The 20,194-nt window shown below is 39.2% G+C and overlaps 1 protein-coding gene across 1 annotated transcript in view; it reads right to left on the bottom strand.

Moving 5' to 3' along the window:
* The window catches only part of cabp1a (calcium binding protein 1a), a 30,422-nt gene extending 14,404 nt beyond the window's left edge, over positions 1-16,018 (bottom strand). Inside the window, exon 1 of the mRNA XM_067413365.1 lies at positions 15,083-16,018. Within this exon, the coding sequence (XP_067269466.1) occupies positions 15,083-15,769 (687 nt within the window). The 5' untranslated portion in view covers positions 15,770-16,018. The remainder of the gene's footprint in view (positions 1-15,082) is intronic.
* Between the last annotated feature and the right edge of the window lie 4,176 nt (positions 16,019-20,194).

The raw sequence follows: 20,194 nt of genomic DNA, 5'->3' as shown, positions 1-20,194 counted from the left end.
TCACAGAGCTTGTTTTTTTTGCGATAATCCAAAAGCCTATGGGAAAATACTAATGGATTTTCTTGAGGGAACCAGTGCGATGCTAACTGCCGGTTGGCCTACAAAGCGACGTCCTGCACCACTCTATATTGATCACTGCAGCCAATATAGGAGGTATCCTGGATGTTAAAGTCTCAACTGTTGTATGCGATGGTGTGATTCATTGGCTAAAAAAAAGTTTGCACACACTATAGACATATGCACACGCATATATCAATGTAACATGGTAAACCATTTTAGAACACTTGTTGTATTATTGCAGGTTGCAGAACTGTCCTTGTCCTTTATTCTGAGTTTAAAAGTATTCATGAACCTTTCAGAAATGTCAAAGCCATGCTTTTATAACCAAGCCATGACTATGACATCAAAGCTTATTGAGTGGATACAGAGGCCAATTAATGGTGCCGCTGTTTATGTTGCTGGGTTATCTGTGACACACAGATAAATATTATTTCCTGGCTCTCATTTTGTTCCTCAAGTATCTCTTTCTCTCTCGCTCACACACACACGCACATATGCACATCTTTTTATCTGTCATCTTCCATCCATCTCTATTTTCCCCTCGTTTTTCTCCATGAGATGATTCATCCCGAGAAACAGATTCAGGGAATGAAACCCTTCTCTGCCTCTTCTACTCTAATATGTTAGTTTTATCTATTCCTCCATCCCCTTTTCAAGCTCTCTGTGAACTTTAGTGTGCAACCTACTTTAAACTGTCACCTCTCATCCTGTCAGCAGGCACAGTCACAAGCTCAACATGTCCTCAAACACATACCCATTGCAATGCAATATCACAATATCTTTCATAATCCTCAAAAGTACACCTGTTTCCTTGTACACAAACAAAAATGTGCATAGGCAAAAAAATCAACAGCAAAAGCAGTTCTTAAGGTCATAATACTGGTGCATCATTGTATAAGCATCAAGATAAGGCAAGACTTGGAAAAAGAGGATTACTTTTAAGCTGTGATTCCCAACTGGTTTCTATAGGGGGAACTTGTTGAAAAATATATTTTCCCTCATAAACCTAGAATAAATAATAGATTAAAATAACTAAACATATTTTGTTCAGTCTCTTTTTATGGAAAAGATTTGTATAAATGTGTGTGGATGATCATAACAGAATATATGAGTCAGTGAGTCTGATTTCCACCCACATTATTGATTGTTCTTTTTTTGTTTATGATTAATACTATTAATGCTAAATTATGTTTGTGTATGTTTGTGTGAAAAACAAAATGTCATTAGCGTATCTGAATTTCAGCACTTGTATACACTGTGATATGAACAATAATGGTGGTGTCTGTTTTACTGTATCAATTTGAGTCAATTCTTCATCCTTTTGAGCATGAAAAGTAGATTCACAACACAAAAAACAGCGTCTTCTTGACATGTCGACAACACAAACCTCATGAGTCGCTCACTCTCGTTTGGTCATGGTTTGCAATACACAGCAGAAACGTATGTAGACTTTTTTTGAGTAACGTTACTACTAACACGGTTAAGAAAAGTAAAATTGGGAAATCTTCTCAAATAACGACGCTGACCTTGACACCGACACAAACTCTGTTCAGACATCCGCGAGGTTTGTGAGCTGGACGTTAACATGTAAGTTAGCCTACTCTCATCAGTCTGCTGAGGTCGGGACACATGATATTTTACAAACGTGATTATGAATCATTATTTCTCCAAATATGCGCACATGATGGACTAAAAGCCCTGGCAGATGCTGGATATTGTATGTAGCCTATGAACACAAATAAAAAGAATGCTTTATGAGTGATGATTAACGTGTGTGTGTGTGTGTGTGTATGATCCATGGGCGTCGGAACCATTGTGTGTCGTGAGAACAAGACTCACACACTTTTAAAGACTGGTGTCTGGTAAAACCTGTCTGGTCGCCACCGACAACATAATGACGTCACACATTTTCCGACCCAACTTTCAGCCCCCCCGGAATTAAACGGCTTCCAGCGCGCCTGCCATCCAGTGAATATTAGTTTCTGTTCCTCACAATTCTGATTTCGTTTTAACTCCTACGGTGGCCGATTTAGTCCAAGATTAACATGGCAAGCCCCCTCTTCACATTCGACACGGTGCCATCGAGTGTTAAAACGCGAAAGGCGAAGCTTGAATTTACGGGTATTTCCCTCTTTGGCTAATGTACTTTAAGATGGAGGGGCAACATGGCGACCGGCAATCGAAGCCCTCACCCGTATGTATTTTCAATGGCATATTATAAACTTACGAGAATACTTTATTACTTGAAAGAAGTAAATATACATTAATGAGCACATATATTTTTGAAAGAACTAAGTGTTTTTAGCTAAGAATAAGCTAAAAAAAGTTACACAGTGTAGCTTTAAGCACTCCACCGACTCTATACACGATGTGATGCCTGACCAGAGTTTGGCTTTTCAAGCTCGCAAGCCAACAGATAGACAGTTGATAGGCAATCGTGGCTGCAAATTGCACTTGCTACACAACCCGATCACACATAAATGCGTATAAATAGTACGAGTGTGCAATGTTGTGGAATGTATACGCCAAAACTCATTTTGGCGTGCATATGATACGCTGTTTTTCGCGTGCATATGATACGCACTTTATGGCGTATATATGACACGCGCTTGGGTAGGTTTAGGGTAGTGGGGCGTATATATGACACGCTCTTGGGTAGGTTTAGGGTAGTGGGGCGTATATATGACACGCTCTTGGGTAGCTTTAGGGTAGTGGGGCGTATATATGACACGCTCTTGGGTAGGTTTAGGGTAGTGGAGCGTATATATGACACGCTCTTGGGTAGGTTTAGGGTAGTGGGGCGTATATATGACACGCTCTTGGGTAGCTTTAGGGTAGTGGGGCGTATATATGACACGCTCTTGGGTAGGTTTAGGGTAGTGGGGCGTATATATGACACGCTCTTGGGTAGCTTTAGGGTAGTGGGGCGTATATATGACACGCTCTTGGGTAGGTTTAGGGTAGTGGGGCGTATATATGACACGCTCTTGGGTAGGTTTAGGGTGGTGGGCTGGGGGGTTCGTATGTATAATACACCATAAAATGCGTATCATATGCACACGAAAAACAGCGTGCCATAGACACGCCAAAATGAGTTTTGGCGTATACATTCCACGACATTGCACACTCGTACTATTTATACGCATTTTTGTGAGAATACCCAGTGCTACACTAGGGTGCGTCTACATTTCTAGGCTACTATTCCCTACTAGGCATGTGCGGATATCCATTTTTCATGTTCACGGTATATGATATTATCACGATATTGAAATAAGTTGCAAAAAAAGTTGTCATAGCATAACAGCTTTAAGAACTATTTTTGTAATAACAAAAAAAAAACTCAATGCTGAAATACAATAATACAATGCACCAAAAATATATACAGCTCTGGAAAAAATTAAGAGAAATCAATGTTAAGTGGTCTTTTAATTTTTTCCAGAGCTGTAAAAGTACACTTTTCAAACTGTCTAAAAAGAATTAAAAGAATTAGGCTATAAAGAACAACAGGTAACAAATTGATATAAGGTCTCATTATTTAATGCATTAACTTAGATTGAGCAATAGCTACATTTGTAACAGAAAGTATAATGTTTTTTGGTAATGTTAGTTAAGAAATACTGATCATTGTTAGTTTTATCTTAGGTCCATTAAAAAGGTTATTTTGTTATTAAACAGTAACTAAGAAATTAACATTACTTAGAATAATTAATTCTTTAAAAGTATTTTTCATTGTCAGTTTGGTAATAATAAATTAACATGTTAACTAATGTATGTCTTTTGGACAAATAATCCAAAAAAATTCTAATCATTAGGGCATGTTATAGTCCAGATTAAAACATGTTTAAGTTTGTTTAAATTTGAAACTACTTCAAATCCTTGAAGTTTGAAAGTTTGAAAATAAATAGCCTATTAAGTCTTTAAGTATTAAGTATTTGGTGTTTTGATGAACAACATTGAGATTACAAAATCGAATGGCGTTTTTAATGTTTTAAAAACGTCACTAGCGGGGTTGCATTTGTTTGTGGGGTTTCCGGGGTAATAGCTGCATTCTGCAGTTTATCAGCACCCTCTGCTGTCATTTAGCGGCACTTTATTAGCGCGTCTCCTTCACTCGTTCATGTGCTTCTCATTTACACCTGAGAGCGTGTCCCTTTGACGCAGAATACAGCGGTGTTGAGCATTTATACATATTCTTGAGTGCATTATAAAAATAAAAATAAATTGTTAATACATTATTATTTACGATATTTTGAAGTGCCCACGATAACAATATTGTGCATATTCATTATCGTGATATATCGAATTACTGAAAATCGGCACATGCCTATTCCCTACATTATTCCACTAATATAATTCCCTTGAAGGAGTGAATGAAAACAAGTGAATAAATTTACTGAGTGCACCAGAAGGGCTGCCTCTTTTGCATATATAGTTTGTTCTTGTTGTTTAAAAGGGTCCTATAATGCTAATTTTTAGTTTTAGCTCAAGTTTTAGCTCAAAATACCCCACAGGTCACTTTTATATCATGTTATTTTCTCCACATTTTTGTGGAGTCCCTTTAAATGCAAATGAGATACTGCTCCCGGCCCCCTTTCAAAAAGAGGGCTGAGCTTTAAGAATGTTAGCAGCTCCAATTGCCTCAGGCAGACACACTGAAAAGGTTAGAAATGGCTCAGCCTTTTCTGTTCAAACTGGAGTCAGACAAGAACAGAGAGACTCACTAAGAAGTGCAACTGGAAGTCTCTGAATGGTTAGTTGATGAATTTATGTAGCTGATGTGGCGTTAACTATCAAGTGATTCAAGTGATTGATTAGAATAAATGCTGCATGACGATATAACAGGTATAGTTTAGTTTAATTATGGTTATAACTTATGTTGTCATCTGGCTTTGATGACATGTTATTGCATTTGTGTTACAAATTGTATTGCAATAAACTAAATCCCCTTTGTTGTGTGTTCCCGGGGGCAGGGCTTATGTAAATTTTAGGTTAAGTGATGTCATTAACCAGGGAAGAAGCTTGTTGTAGAGACACACTTCATTTGGTGAGCAAATCTTATAGTGCATTATGGGTATTCACTAGTCGTTGATCAGGAATTGGTTGTATACTTGGTTGTATACTTGTGCATTGTGGGATTGAATGAGTGCAATCGTCCACTATGGTTTGGAAACTACAAGTATGTTGACCCAGGAACATTCAGGTCTTACCAGGTCTTGCTTGATCAGGCAGGGACATAACCTGAATTAATAGCCAGTACATTAATAAAAATCTTAATACAGGTAAGATAATTTGTTGCACTTTAAATATATTCATTACTGGCTACAATATTGGCACTAGAACTGTATTTTATCCATTAAGTTTTCTTCATCTTTTCATCTTCACACCCTCAAGTATCTGGTTTTTGATCTCCCAGAAGACCATGGCATGGTCACTGTAACCTCAAAATACACATCAGTAAACGAAAAGGAGGAGGGGCGTGTTTGACAACAGACACAAAAACATATTGGATGAACGAAACACATACACAAAGTGGTGTGAGACTAATAAAAAAGCGCTAATGGGAAGGGGAGACTATGTGTGGTTTAACACAACATCATTTACAAGATTTAAGGAGGGAAAGAGTCGCATTGTCATCCAAAGATAATTTTCTTATTTCAACACACCGTCAAGGAAAGTGTTGGGAATTCAGGCAGACCAATAGGGAGTGTGTCACCTCTGTGATCTGAAGCCTGTTACACTGCATTTCTGGTAAATTGTGTTCACACACACACACACAGTGAGAGACTGTGCGCCAGACTCACTGATTCATACAGCGTCTGGGGCTGAGAGCCTAAACAACATACTTGCAAACAGAAGGTTTCTCCCAGTGATGTGAGATGCCTCCGTAATGCCAATGAAATACTCCAACATTTTACACATGAATGAAGCAGCATAGGCAATGATGATTTTATATTAAAGGGGACCTATTATGCAAAAATTACTTTTATAAGATATTTGAACACAGATGTGTGTCTACAGTGCGTGTAAACAACCATGGTAAAAATCCACCCAATCCTTTTTTATAATCCCCATCAATCATTATTAATCTCTCATAACACGCTGTTTCATATTTCCCCTATACTCCTACGTAAGAGTAGGGAAACCCCGCCCATGACTGTTGATGAATTGCCCTTTTAGCATAGACACACCCCTGGGTGAGAAGCACAGAGACCACCATTTATGTTTACTTGCTGTGTCAGCTTAGCCTGGCTCTGCTCTCCTACGTACATCCGCTCAATTTTCACTTTCCTTCAGTACTACGTCTGGGACTGCTGTGTTTTCTTAGGTTTTCTCCGAACAAATTTTTACCGGTCCAATCAGCGAACAGAGGGATTTGCTGAGAACGATGACGTTGATGTCATGCGCTAGTTTGAGATGTAGTTCAGTAATGATGGCGGAGAAAGATGCGAACGAAACCATTCATTCCGTTGTGGCACCGCTGCCGAATATCCAGAAGTTAAAGCCAGAGCAATAACAATCTTTGCTGGGGTTTGTTGGTGGCCATGATGTTATGGCCCTCCTCCCCAACTCCTCCCCAAATTCAGGAAAAGTTTGATTTTCCAGCTCGCTCCGTTAGTGATGAAGGAGCTGCTAAAGCTATTCGGACTGTAACTGTTTCTCGTGGTGTCGGAAGGTATTGCCATCATTTAAGTTACAGGGACTGGTCAGTTATTAAATTGCAGTCCGTCTCTCACCACCCGTGTAAAAATCCCCGGCCGAGTTACCTACTGCTTTTGACAAACGCAAGGTCGTGTGGTGATGTAATAGCTGTCTGAATCCACATCTCTGATTTTTTCAAGAATATATCACTTCAAAATTCACTGTTTATAATAATTTTTGACCACTGCAGAGCACAGTATGTTTGCTTTGCTGTTATTTGGATGCATTTCTAGACTTGTATTTCTGAAGTATTTCATGTACTGGCAAGTATTTACAAGAGCAATATATTTCATCACCGCTCAAACAAATTAAAATAAAAGCACTTAAAAATTTGAATTGGTCTGCTATTTATAGCAGCATTTATTATAATACCAAGCATATGACATTTTATTTACAGCATACAATCATGTTACGGACCATGTGAGTGGCGCGTTCCCGATCACAATTCTCTCCCGTCCACCGTGAATAAACAATGAATTCACAATCCGAATGCACAAGTTTTAGGTTTTATCCTATGATTTTATCACTGAGGTGGCCTGCACAAGTGCACATTTATGTTGTCGGATTTGTGTGAAGCACACAACATACGTCACGACCAAACGTTAGCGATTGGTTATGGCAGACCCAGAGTGGCTCAGGGCAGATCCAATAATTTTAAACCTCAACAGAGTGCCCGCCTTCACGTAAATAAACCCTTGTCAATGAAGAGTGGCCCAAATTAAATGTACAAGAGTCTGGTAAGACCAGGCTAGTGTCGGTTAGCTAGAGTATTACAATGTCTGAGTCAAAAAACATTACAAATGTTTTGTTGTTGGATGTACCAACCATACCCTCCATAGATTCTCTGGCATCATGAGCCATTGAGGACACTGTGCTTCGTGTTCTAACTTCTTTTCCAGAACAAGTAAGGATGGCACTTTCCTTTCTGAATGAGTTTTATATAATGCTGTATGGCTAATATGGCTAAAGCTACCATAGTCTCTGACTGTATTCACAGAGACTAGAGCTACAGTGTGTCGTTGGTATTATCATGAAAACGCTCACCGTAATTCATAAATGTACATTTATTATGCATTGTATAGTCAGGTGATGGACATTAGCATACATAAATGTATCTATTAACCATTCAGAAACGTCCAGGTGCAGTCTTCCTGAGTCTCTCCAACAGTTCAAACATGTAAGGTTGCACTGTACAACTGGTTATTTCTGACATTTTGGCTAAGTAAGTGAGATTTGCTTGTTTTGTTGTTGCTGTAGTGTCCGTGTAAAGGATCCACCCTCTTCTGGAAGGGGGTCAAGGAGGGACACACAAAATGGTGTGTTTTTGCTCACACCCAAATCGGGGCAAATTTGTCAAGCTATAATAACTAATCTGGGGGGTATTTTGAGCTGAAACTTCACAGACACATTCTAGGGACACCAGAGACGTATATTACATCTTATGAAAAGCGGCATAATATGTCTCCTTTAACTGTTAGCAAATGAATTAGGTAAGAAACCCCTGTGTAAGTGGTGGTTAACCTTTAAAAGCATGAATGTTTTGCCAATCATTATTACATATGTGGGTCTGTATCGTCTCAGACCTATATCTAACATGGATGGATCTTTACCTGTCACGATAATATAAAACTCTCCTGATATTAGAGTATCAATTACAGAAGAATAAAATAAAACATATTTGTCACCTTTTGGAGCTTGGAAGGGTTCAGTTTGAGCAGATGTTTTATACCACATCATCCCTGTCCTCGTCAGAGCTCATTTCCCAGTACATTCAGCATCTGCTTCATATTCTCCATCTCAAACATATTCTCAAAACTAATTTTTAACATCTTCAAAATCAATATTTTGATCGCCTCAGCTTCTTCATCAGATCCACCGTTAAGTGACAGTGACAGTAATATTTGCTCTGCAGTAAATCGCTGAGTCATTTCAAGTTTTGCTGATGATACTTTCTATTCTTTTGTTTTCTGCCTGCTGTAACTATGAGTGAAACATCTCTTCATCAATGTATATCAGGCATTTTGGGATAAAGGTTACTTGCACTTATTCAGTTATTAAAATATTAAATTATTGCTGTGTAGAAAAAATACCTACGCTGTTACACACCTCGGGTCTTTAACGACCCTAAAAAGAATGGGAAAACAGTCATTCTTTTATCATTTTATTATTTTTGTTTTCTTTTTATATTGTTCATAATGACTTGATTGAGGAATACTAAAAAGGTTGATGTCTAAATTTAAAAAATGAATGAGGAGGAAGGTAGTGAATGATGTCCCGGCTCACTAAAGATCACCGCTTTTTCATATTAAACTATGTTATTCCCTTAACTAAAACGAGTTAATACATACCTCTCTAGTCTCAGTGCGTGCACTTAATCGCTCTGACGCGCCGTGACATTCTGCTAGCCTTTAGCTTAGCCCACTAAGCCCAGTTTATTCACTATGGTACCAAACAGAGATCAAGTTAGAAGCGACACCTCCACGTTTTCCCTCTTTATATACAGTTACACAAATAGTTGAAGGATCAAGTATGATGACATAAAATAAAACGTGGCGCTTTTCTTAGCAGATTAAAAAGGAGAACTATAATGTATGGTGGAATAGCACTTCTGAGAGTACTTCGACCCGGCGCAGTAAAAAGTCCCGCCTGAAAAATTCTCCTTTTTAATCCATAATTTTGTCACCATATTTGATCCTTTAACTTTTCGTGTCACTGTATTTAAAGAGGGAAAACGTGGAGGTGTTTGGTCGCTTCTAACTTGATCTCTGTTTGGTACCATAGTGAATGAACTGGGCTTAGTGGGCTAAGCTAAATTCTATCAGAACGTCACCCCGCGTCAGAGCGATTAAGAGCATGCACTGAGACGAAAGAGGTATGTATCAACTCGTCTTAGTTAAGGGAATAACAAAGTTTAATATGAAAAAGCGGTGAAGTATCCCTTTAAGGGTTTCTATGAGAAAAAGGGACTGAGGCTAATGTAGATGTAGAACCATTGCAATATAAACAATGCCAGATGGAGTGTTACAGTGAGAAAAGTTCTGACCTTGAAGGCAAATTTCATAATTGGTTTAATTTGCTTCATTTGTAACAAGCAGTGTTTTTTTTTTTTTTTGTTTTTTTTTACTATTTGCACATTGAGAATAGCTCTGACCTTGAATCCGGATATAATGAATTGGTCTGATCTGATCTATGTTTTATGATTAACACCCTCAAAAAAGGGTTTATCTTACTAACATTCTAAAATGTGGCAATATGTATTTTAAAAGCTTCCTGGATTCCAATAATTGGATGACCTGCATTAAATGAATGTGTGTGTTTGTGTGTGATGTTTTATAGCCACATCAAAGTCATTGCAGCAATGCCATCAGACACCACAGCAGCTTTTCATCATTTATACACAGAACCTCTTTCGGATATGCCTAAAAAAGATTTGCATTTCACAAACAGATGTTGTATTCTTCATCCATTCAACCTTTCAGTGTCTAAAGCAACAAAGGAGCACACAGAGCTCATCCTTCCAGCCAAGACTCTTTCATTATTAATGCAATTGATTTTCAAAGCAAACGTGTATACCAAAGGCAAGCTTCCACAACGTTCTAGACAGCCATTTAATCAACGGCAACTAACAGATGTTTACTGTCAGAAAGCATTAGATCAATAATGAAGCACTGGGATACATTGTAAAAATAAATTAATATTCATTCTGTTAACATTGCTCATCATATGTTCCTAAAAGAGGGAACTTCAGCGCTGGAAAGATGCATCTGTATTTAAACTGGGTCATTAATGTAGTAGAAATGTGAACTTATTTTTGAATTAGGTGCCTTCTAGACTGAGAAAAGACAGACAATGTATTTTTTTTCTCATGGGGATGAAACACTACAATTCCCAGAATGCTTCGCTGCCCTGTGAGGCCATTCCCAAAGCCACTTACTGGATTACTGTGACTGAGTTGGAGAAGACACTACAATTAAAAACTGAACGTGTCTGTTCAATATAATGAGTGAGTCGCCGCGCAAGTCTCACAGCAATGAGCACTAACGGCAGGAGTCAGATAAATGAGCTGATGAGCTCTTGCGATGAGAGCTGAGGTAATCGCAACCGAAAAACGCGTTTTCAGTTCATGCCTTTGGAAGCTTAACTTTCATAGAAATTAATTTGAGAAGTTTACACACTTACACTGCTCTCAGCATAGTTCAGTTTCCATGAATGCCTGCAGCTTCGAGCTGCGCTGTGAGTGAGATCTCCCATCCCCATTCCACAAGTTGAAAACATGTGGAAATAGCTCCCTCTGCTGGCTGGAGTCTTTAGCCTTTGGCCAAACATTCCAAAGATGACGCAAATATCGTCAATTTGCGTGCGTCATGGGAGGAATTTTTCCAGAAATAAAATGCATAAATCTCTCATCTCAGAGGGATATGAGGGCGGGAAGCACAATCATTTGAATATATTTCAGGGTTTCTACTGATACAAAGCCATATGCTAATCACTAAAGTAACCATTTAATTGAAAAAAACTCTTCCTTGGAACAATATGCCTGTCGTAAAATGTAGTCCTCCTAACCAAATACCCCTAAACTTAACCGTACCCATAAATTCTCCCTAAAATCAGAGGGAAATGATAACACTGTTGTAAAAGGATCCAACCCCAGTTGTAAGCCTACATAAACTGTAAACTGTCCTTCAAATCTGATTGATTGGAATGTTGTTCCAGGATCAACAAAGATGATGATCCAAGTTTCAGTTTCTACAATTCAGGAAGAGACTGAAGACACAGATACTGTTTCATTAGGTGGTATAGAATGCCAAAATATAGTGTGCCATAATCATAGAGCTGAATGATGAACAAAATTATGCCAAATTCGTAATTCCCAAAGGCAGCTATTTTCAGACTTGAAGTGGGAAAGAACTAAATCTGTGTAACCGTTTGTTGAAATTTTGCTTCAATAACAGATTTGAAAAAATCAGTAATAAAATTACCACAAGCAAAATTAGTATTTATCAGGATGGTCCAGCGTTATTCAGCTGTATTCATATTCTTGATTAAATAAACAAACAAACAAACAAACAAACAAACAAATAAATAAATAAATAAATAGGTGATTAATTGGCTCTTTTAACTGTAAAGATGCGGTCACCTTGCAAAGTTTTATGGGCAAATTTAAATTATTTCAACAGGAATTCACACAATCAAGAATTTCACATGAGGGTGAAAGATTTGTTGGTCAGGTGGATTCGCCACAGTGACGGAACAGAACCTACTTGGTTTGAAAATGTCTTCTGTGTGAGCTGTGTGTAATCGGTTCTACTCAACATGCTCGGAGCGGGATTCGAACCGTAGCCTCCGGCATGCGAGGCGGGCTCTCTAACAAGGTTGGAAAAGACCGCAGCCTCCAGTGTCAGTCACTAGAGCACCTCTTGAGATCAGGGTTTACATGCACATCTGGCCTATGACAGTTACATGTGCAATAGACAATAGACAAAGGACTTTTGGCCAGCAAAATTGTACAGAAATGTTGGCCGTCCTTAAGGAAGGACTACAGAAGAAATACTGATTGAGCTTTATTATTTTGTTAATTCAAATGTGCAAGTCGGCTGTCTCTGCCCAGTCTCTGATGATACAGTGCCTTGCGAAAGTATTCGGCCCCCTTAAGTTAATACTTTGTAGCGCCATATTTTGCTGCGATTACAGCTGTAAGTCGCTTGGGGTATGTCTATCAGTTTTGCACATCGAGAGACTGAAATGTTTGCCCATTCCTCCTTGCAGAACAGCTCGAGCTCAGTGAGGTTGGATGGAGAGCGTTTGTGAACAGCAGTTTTCAGTTCTTTCCACAGATTCTCGATTGGATTCAGGTCTGGACTTTGACTTGGCCATTCTAACACCTGGATATGTTTATTTTTGAACCATTCCATTGTATATTATGCTTTATGTTTTGGATCATTCTCTTATTGGAAGACAAATCTCTGTTCCAGTCTCAGGTCTTTTAAAGACTCCATCAGGTTTTCTTCCAGAATGGTCCTGTATTTGGCTCCATCCATCTTCCCATCAATTTTAACCATCTTCCCTGTCCCTGCTGAAGAAGAGCAGGCCCAAACCATGATGCTGCCACCACCATGTTTGACAGTGAGGATGGTATGTTCAGGGCGATGAGCTGTGTTTCTTTTACGCCAAACATAACGTTTTGCATTGTTGCCAAAAAGTTCAATTTTGGTTTCATCTGACCAGAGCACCTTCTTCCACATGTTTGGTGTGTCTCCCAGGTGGCTTGTGGCAAACTTTAAACAACACTTTTTATGGACATCTTTAAGAAATGGTTTTCTTCTTGCCACTCTTCTATAAAGGCCAGATTTGTGCAGTATGCAGTTCATCCAAATTCATTTTGAATTTTGTTTAAAAAAAATGCCGCAAAACACTATATGATGAAACTAAATAGATAAATGTGCTTAAAACTTTCAGATTAACCCCAGCACCATTACTTCCATTGAAGAATGGAAAAATCCTGGCGCGGATACTATAGTATATCTATGATCGTGCCGGGATTTTTACCTTCTTTGATGGAAGGAATGGCTCTGGGGAATACTAGATGAGATTTGTCTGATAAGAGGTAAAAAAAATAACAAATACTGTTCAGTTTCTCGCAGAAACCGATCGTTTTGTGTTTTAAGACATCAATGTTTCGTCACGAGCCACAGGGTTTAATATGGATTTGTATGTCTATGTGTTTTTTACTATAGAAATCCCATTGGCATGCATTATACGAGCAATGATTGGAGTTAAAAATCTTAATTTGTGTTCTACTGAAGAAACAAACACACCTATATCTTGGTGACCTGGGGGTAAGCAGATAAACCTTAAATTTTCATTTTTGGGTAAACTATCCCTCTAATCATGAGATGTGTCATCCAGGTATTTAAAGTGTTGGACTACTTTTTCTGTTTGGAATTTTCAGTGTGAACACGCTGCTCACACTATTTTTATTACAATCCCAGCAAACATTTGACCGTTTAATGTCCGTGGAAAAGACGTTCCTCTGACACTTCCATTCACAGTTGAAAAATAGTTCCCAACATTTAAGTTGAAAGGACGTATCTGAATAAATTTTTAGGAAATGTCTGTACATATTTTTACAGATTTATGCCCTCCATGAGACAAATGTTTGCTGGGAAACAGCATAAAATAAGTATATGAATTGGGACACACTTTTTACTCATTATAACTCTTCTTACACTGTTCATTTTCCCCACATTTAGGTCTGAATGTTTGGACCATGCTGTACAGAAAAATTCCAAACGTCTTTTGATAGACTCAACCGTTCTTGTGGAACCTTCTTGACTTCACCTAAAAATGTATATTTAGTCATCACCCTCAAGTTGTTCCAAAGGTTCTTTCTTCTTTTGAACATAAAATAATGTATTTTGAAGAATGTTGGTAAGATATTTTTTTTTCCACTATGGAAGTCAATGGCTATTAGCTACCATCTGGTAATCATTCTTCAAAATATCTTCTTTAGTGTTTAACAGAAGAAAGAAACTCATACAGGTTTGGAACAACTTGAGTTTGAGTAAATGATGACAGAATGTTTTCATTTTTGGCTGAGCTATCCATTTAACTCAAACTTATTCCTACCCTTCAAACCCCGAATTTAGTCGTAGCATATGCAACCCTCCCGATACTTCGATCAAGTGTTCCCTTAGAAACAATTGCATACTTATACAGAACATTTTCAGAGTCATTATGTTCTGATAACCCAGCTAGCTAATATTTTTGTAAAGACACTGTGGGAACATTGATTTGCAATGTATTTAAAAGGTTGTTGTCGTGATACAATATTATTTTAAAGGTTAAAACATTCTCTTGTACTTGCAATATAACATTCTTCAAACATTTAGTCCTATTTGTAATATTACAAAAAGGTTAATTTTGAGATTCAGCAAATAATAACATCACAAGGCCATTCTGAGAATATCGTTGTAAGGACATTTGCTGTCAACATTATGAGAGTATTTATCAAGCACAAATAACATCAGAAGGATGTGCTGAAAGTGTTGTTCTCAGAACGTTTTCTCTCAACGGAACGTTCAAGTCAAAAAATGTGGGAACATTCCCTGTTAGGTAACCAGTTTACCTGTTAGTCCATAAAATTGGTGACAGAGCTGTAGGCATTTGCAGCCGAAAAGTAATTTTACAAATGAAGCTTATCAACACCTAGGCTAATCGTAGCATAAAGTTTATTGAATTTACGTGTTTGCCCCATAAATGCTGCTTACAGCTATATTTAAATAGCAGCTCTTTAAAAAGTCGTATTCGTGTGTTCAGGCCTTACCTGTCCAAACACTGAGCTGAGGAACGGGCGGAGGTTGAAATCCGCTTCAGAAGATGCTGCGCTGGACCTCACCGATCTCCGGGAGGAGCGGCTGGAGGATGCGGGCACCGGCGAGGATGAGGCGGTGGACGGTAGACACGCCTCTCTGCTCGCTGACGATCCCGGTCGAGCCAGTTTAGGTGAGTTAAAAAAGACAGCCGTTTCGTCCCTGGACTCGGAAAAAGACTGAGTTCTGGTGGGCATGCGAGCGGCGTGAGAGTGTTTAGGTCGGGGCTCTTGGGGCAGGTCGTCCCGGGTGGACCGGTGGCGGTGATGGTGATGATGACGATTATGGTGATGATGATGGTGATGATGCCGTCTGGCTGTCTGTCGTTCCCTTCCACCTGGAAGCTCCGACAGGTCCTCCTGACTGTGAGCCGCGGAAAGAGCGTGTCCATGGGAGTGGGAGTGTTGTGGGTGGCTCTTCTCTGCGCTATTCCGGGTACCGAGCAGTGAGGGGTGACATAGGGGTCTCCGCGAGCTCGCATCGCAGTCCGCCGGCTCCGCTCCATATGCCGCCACCGCGGATCGCTGATGGTGTATCCGCCGGGCTCCGGGATGATCGGGCGGCTGAGCCGCGCTCCTGGCCATTGCGGAGGATCTCAGTAAGGATGTCGTCGATTCGCTTTTGGGAAGCGTGAAACTCATCCTCAGCTTAGTAAAATGCCCTTGAAGGTAAAGGCTGACCTCTGAGGTGTCACATTATTATCGTTTAAATTGAATAGTCCAGCGTAGAGTGCTGAGAGTACATCTGCACCTCCTCGATGGCATGTTGGGCTTGAAATGATGCTGTCGAGATCTCTTCTCTGAGTTGGTGCCACCTGATTGCTCCGTAAGGCGGTAGAGCTATTCTGGTAGGACGCGTAGGTAAGGGGAGATGGGTTAGGAAATAAACCAAAAAAGAAAAGATTCCGAGAGAGAGAGAGAGAGAGAGAGAGAGAGAGAGAGAGAGAGAGAGAGAGAGAGAGAGAGGACACGTGGAACGTATGGTGTGCATCATCAGATGCCTGTGGGTGACACAACACAACATAAAAATTTATGGACCAAAAACATGTGGAAAGGATCCCTCTCTCATTATGCTCCATTTGTGATATTTATTTATAAGGATACTTCGATATGCGTAAGTGGGATGCATTAATTTAAATTATAATTCATGTTGTCCAACGTCCACCCCCTGGACATAAGGCATTTCTGGACACTAGACACTTTAAATATTATTCTGGTACATAAAAGCATGCAAATCACATTCATTAATTTTAATTATAAGCTAACTTGATTATATAAATATAAATAAAATAATATAGTTTGTATATATAGTTATGGAAAAACATTTATTAAAATTTAAAGGTAATTTTCTGCGATAACAGGTTTATCATATATATATATATATATATAATGAATGTTTAATAAAAAAGAAACATGTAAACTTGTGAATTAACAAGTTTAACAGATAAAAAATAAATAAAATAATAGTTTAAAATGCATGTTTAATAAAAAAAACATGTATTTAATATTCAATTGTATGACTATGTAAACATCTGAGGTAACAGATTTATCAGATTAAATGTAGGCTTAAATCATTTATTATGCATAAAAAACTTGCTGGTCATAAAAATATGATTTATTTCACTAATTCCATTCAAAAAGTGAAACTTGTATATTATATTCATTCATTACACACAGACTGATATTCAAATGTTTATTTCTTTTAATTTTGATCATTATAACTGACAACCAAGGACAATCTCTAATTAATTATCAACAAATAAAAAAAAGGGAAAAAAATTCATTATCTCAGAAAATTAGAATATTACTTAAGACCAATACAAAGGATTTTTAGAAGTCTTGGCCAACTGAAAAGTATGAATATGAAAAGTATGAGCATGTACACAGTCACAGTTGAGACTCCTTTTGCCTAAATTCCTGCAGCAATGTGGCTTGCTGTGGAGTCGATCAGTCTGTGGCACTGCTCAGGTGTTATGAGAGCCCAGGTTGCTCTGATAGTGGCCTTCAGCTCTTCTGCATTGTTGGGTCTGACATATTCCATTTTCCTCTTCACAATACCCCATAGATTTTTTTTAATGGGGTCAAGGTCAGGCATAGCCTGACAAGCCAGACCCACATCAAGATGCTTGGTCTGGAAACTCACCATAGACAGGGCTCAATCCAAGGGCGGGATAAACGATTGTCTTTCAAACTGCCTCTGCACGCGTTAGGATAGCGCTACACCAACCAGAGCAACGAAGGTGAAGCAGAGCTCGCTGACTGATGAAACATTCGCCGTATCCGGTCGGCTAAACTACGAACACATCGTCCGTTTTTAAGAATGACATCAGTGCCGTTCTTTGTTCTTTTCTCAGAGAAAAGCTTAACTCCAAGTCTTCCAGAGTTGCGGTCAGAGCTGATTTGAAAGACCGCCGCCGTTCGCCAGTTTCTGTGTTTACTAGAAGCACGCAAGAGCAACTCGGCCGTCGTCATTATGGCCCCGCCCGCCGACTCTATACATGATGTGATTGGGCCGTCCAGATTTTGAGGAACACAGCTCAGAATGGTATTGAGAGTTCCTAGACGACACTTGCGGGCAAATTAAATTTGCTGCCGCTAGGGTGTGTCTAGATTTCTAGGCTAGGTCAGGCATGTTTGCTGGCCAAATAAGAACTGGGATACCATCGTCCTTAGACCAGGTACTGGTTGCTTTGGCACTGTGTGCAGGTGCCAAGTCCTGTTGGGAAATTAAATCTGCATCTCCATAAAGTTGGTCAGCAGCAGGAAGCATGAAGTGCTCTAAAACTTCCTGGTATATGGATGCGTTGACCTTGGACCTCAGAAAACACAGTGGACCAACACCAGCAGATGACATGGAACCCCAAACCATGACTGACTGTGGAAACTTTACACTGGACCTCAAGCAACGTGGATTGTGTGCCTCTCCTCACTTCCTCCAGACTCTGGGACCCTGATTTCCAAAGGAAATGCAAAATTTACTTTCAACAGCGAACATAACTTTGAACCACTCAGCAGTCCTTTTTTGTCTTTAGCCCATGAGACAGTTCTGATGCTGTCTGTTGTTCAAGAGTGGCTTGACACAAGGAATGCAAGAGCTGAAACCCATGTCTTACATACGTCTGTGCGTAGTGTTTCTTGAAGCACTGACTCCAGCTGCATCCACTCTTTGTGAATCTCCCCCACATTTTTGAATGGGGTTTGTTTCACAATCCTTTCCAGAGTGCAGTTATCCCTATTGCTTGCAAACTTTTTTCTACCACATCTTTTCCTTCCCTTCGTTTCTCTATTAATGTGCTTGAACACAGAACTCTGTGAACATCCAGCATCTTTTGCAATGAGCTTTTGTGTCTTGCCCTCCTTGTGCAAGGTGTCAATGTTTGTCTTTTGGACAACTGTCAAGTCAGCAGTCTACCCCATGATTTTGTAGCCTACAGAACTAGACTGAGAGACCATTTAAAGGCCGTTTCAGGTGTTTTGAGTTAATTAGCTGATTAGAGTGTGGCACCAGGTGTCTTCAATATTGAACCTTTTCACAATATTTTAATTTTCTGAGATACTGAATTTGGGATTTTCCTTAGATGATAGTTATATTTATCAACATTAAAAGAAATAAACAGTTGAAATACATCAGTCTGTAATGAATCAATATAATATACAAGTTTCACTTCTCGAATGTAATTAGTAAAATAAATCAACTTTTTGCTCTCTCTCTATATATATATATATAATGTCCACTGTGTGTACACACATACAGTGTACAATATATTATAACATAAACATTATATATATATATATATATAAATATACAGGAAGTGCAGAATTATTAGGCAAGTTGTATTTTTGAGGATTAATTTTATTATTGAACAACAACCATTCTCAATGAACACAAAAACTCATTAATATCAAAGCTGAATATTTTTGGAAGTTTTAGTTTTAGCTATTTTAGGGGGATATCTGTGTGTGCAGGTGACTATTACTGTGCATAATTATTAGGCAACTTAACAAAAAACAAATTTATACCCATTTCAATTATTTATTTTTTACCAGTGAAACCAATATAACATCTCAACATTCACAAATATACATTTCTGACATTCAAAAACCAAACAAAAACAAATCAGTGACCAATATAGCCACCTATCTTTGCAAGGACACTCAAAAGCCTGCCATCCATGGATTCTGTCAGTGTTTTGATCTGTTCACAATCAACATTGCGTGCAGCAGCAACCACAGCCTCCCAGACACTGTTCAGAGAGGTGTACTGTTTTCCCTCCTTGTAAATCGCACATTTGATGATGGACCACAGGTTCTCAATGGTGTTCAGATCAGGTGAACAAGGAGGCCATATCATTAGATTTTCTTCTTTTATACCCTTTCTTGCCAGCCACGCTGTGGAGTACTTGGACGCGTGTGATGGAGCATTGTCCTGCATGAAAATCATGTTTTTCTTGAAGGATGCAGACTTCTTCCTGTACCACTGCTTGAAGAAGGTGTCTTCCAGAAACTGGCAGTAGGACTGGGAGTTGAGCTTGACTCCATCCTCAACCCGAAAAGGCCCCACAAGCTCATCTTTGATGATACCAGCCCAAACCAGTACTCCACCTCCACCTTGCTGGCGTCTGAGTCGGACTGGAGCTCTCTGCCCTTTACCAATCCAGCCACGGGCCCATCCATCTGGCCAATCAAGACTCGCTCTCATATCATCAGTCCATAAAACTTTAGAAAAATCAGTCTTGAGATATTTCTTGGCCCAGTCTTGACGTTTCAGCTTGTGTGTCTTGTTCAGTGGTGGTCGACTTTCTGCCTTTCTTACCTTGGCCATGTCTCTGAGTATTGCACACCTTGTGCTTTTGGGCACTCCAGTGATGTTGCAGCTCTGAAATATGGCCAAACTGGTGGCAAGTGGCATCTTGGCAGCTCCACGCTTGACTTTTCTCAGTTCACGGGCAGTTATTTTGCGCCTTGGTTTTTCCACGCGCTTCTTGCGACCCTGTTGACTATTTTGAATGAAACGCTTGATTGTTCGATGATCACGCTTCAGAAGCTTGGCTATTTTAAGACTGCTGC

The sequence above is a fragment of the Pseudorasbora parva genome, chromosome 13 (genome assembly GCF_024679245.1).
Source record: "Pseudorasbora parva isolate DD20220531a chromosome 13, ASM2467924v1, whole genome shotgun sequence".
NCBI lineage: Eukaryota > Metazoa > Chordata > Actinopteri > Cypriniformes > Gobionidae > Pseudorasbora > Pseudorasbora parva.
Note: the sequence above shows the minus strand (reverse complement) of the source record. Positions and strands in the feature narration are given on the sequence as shown.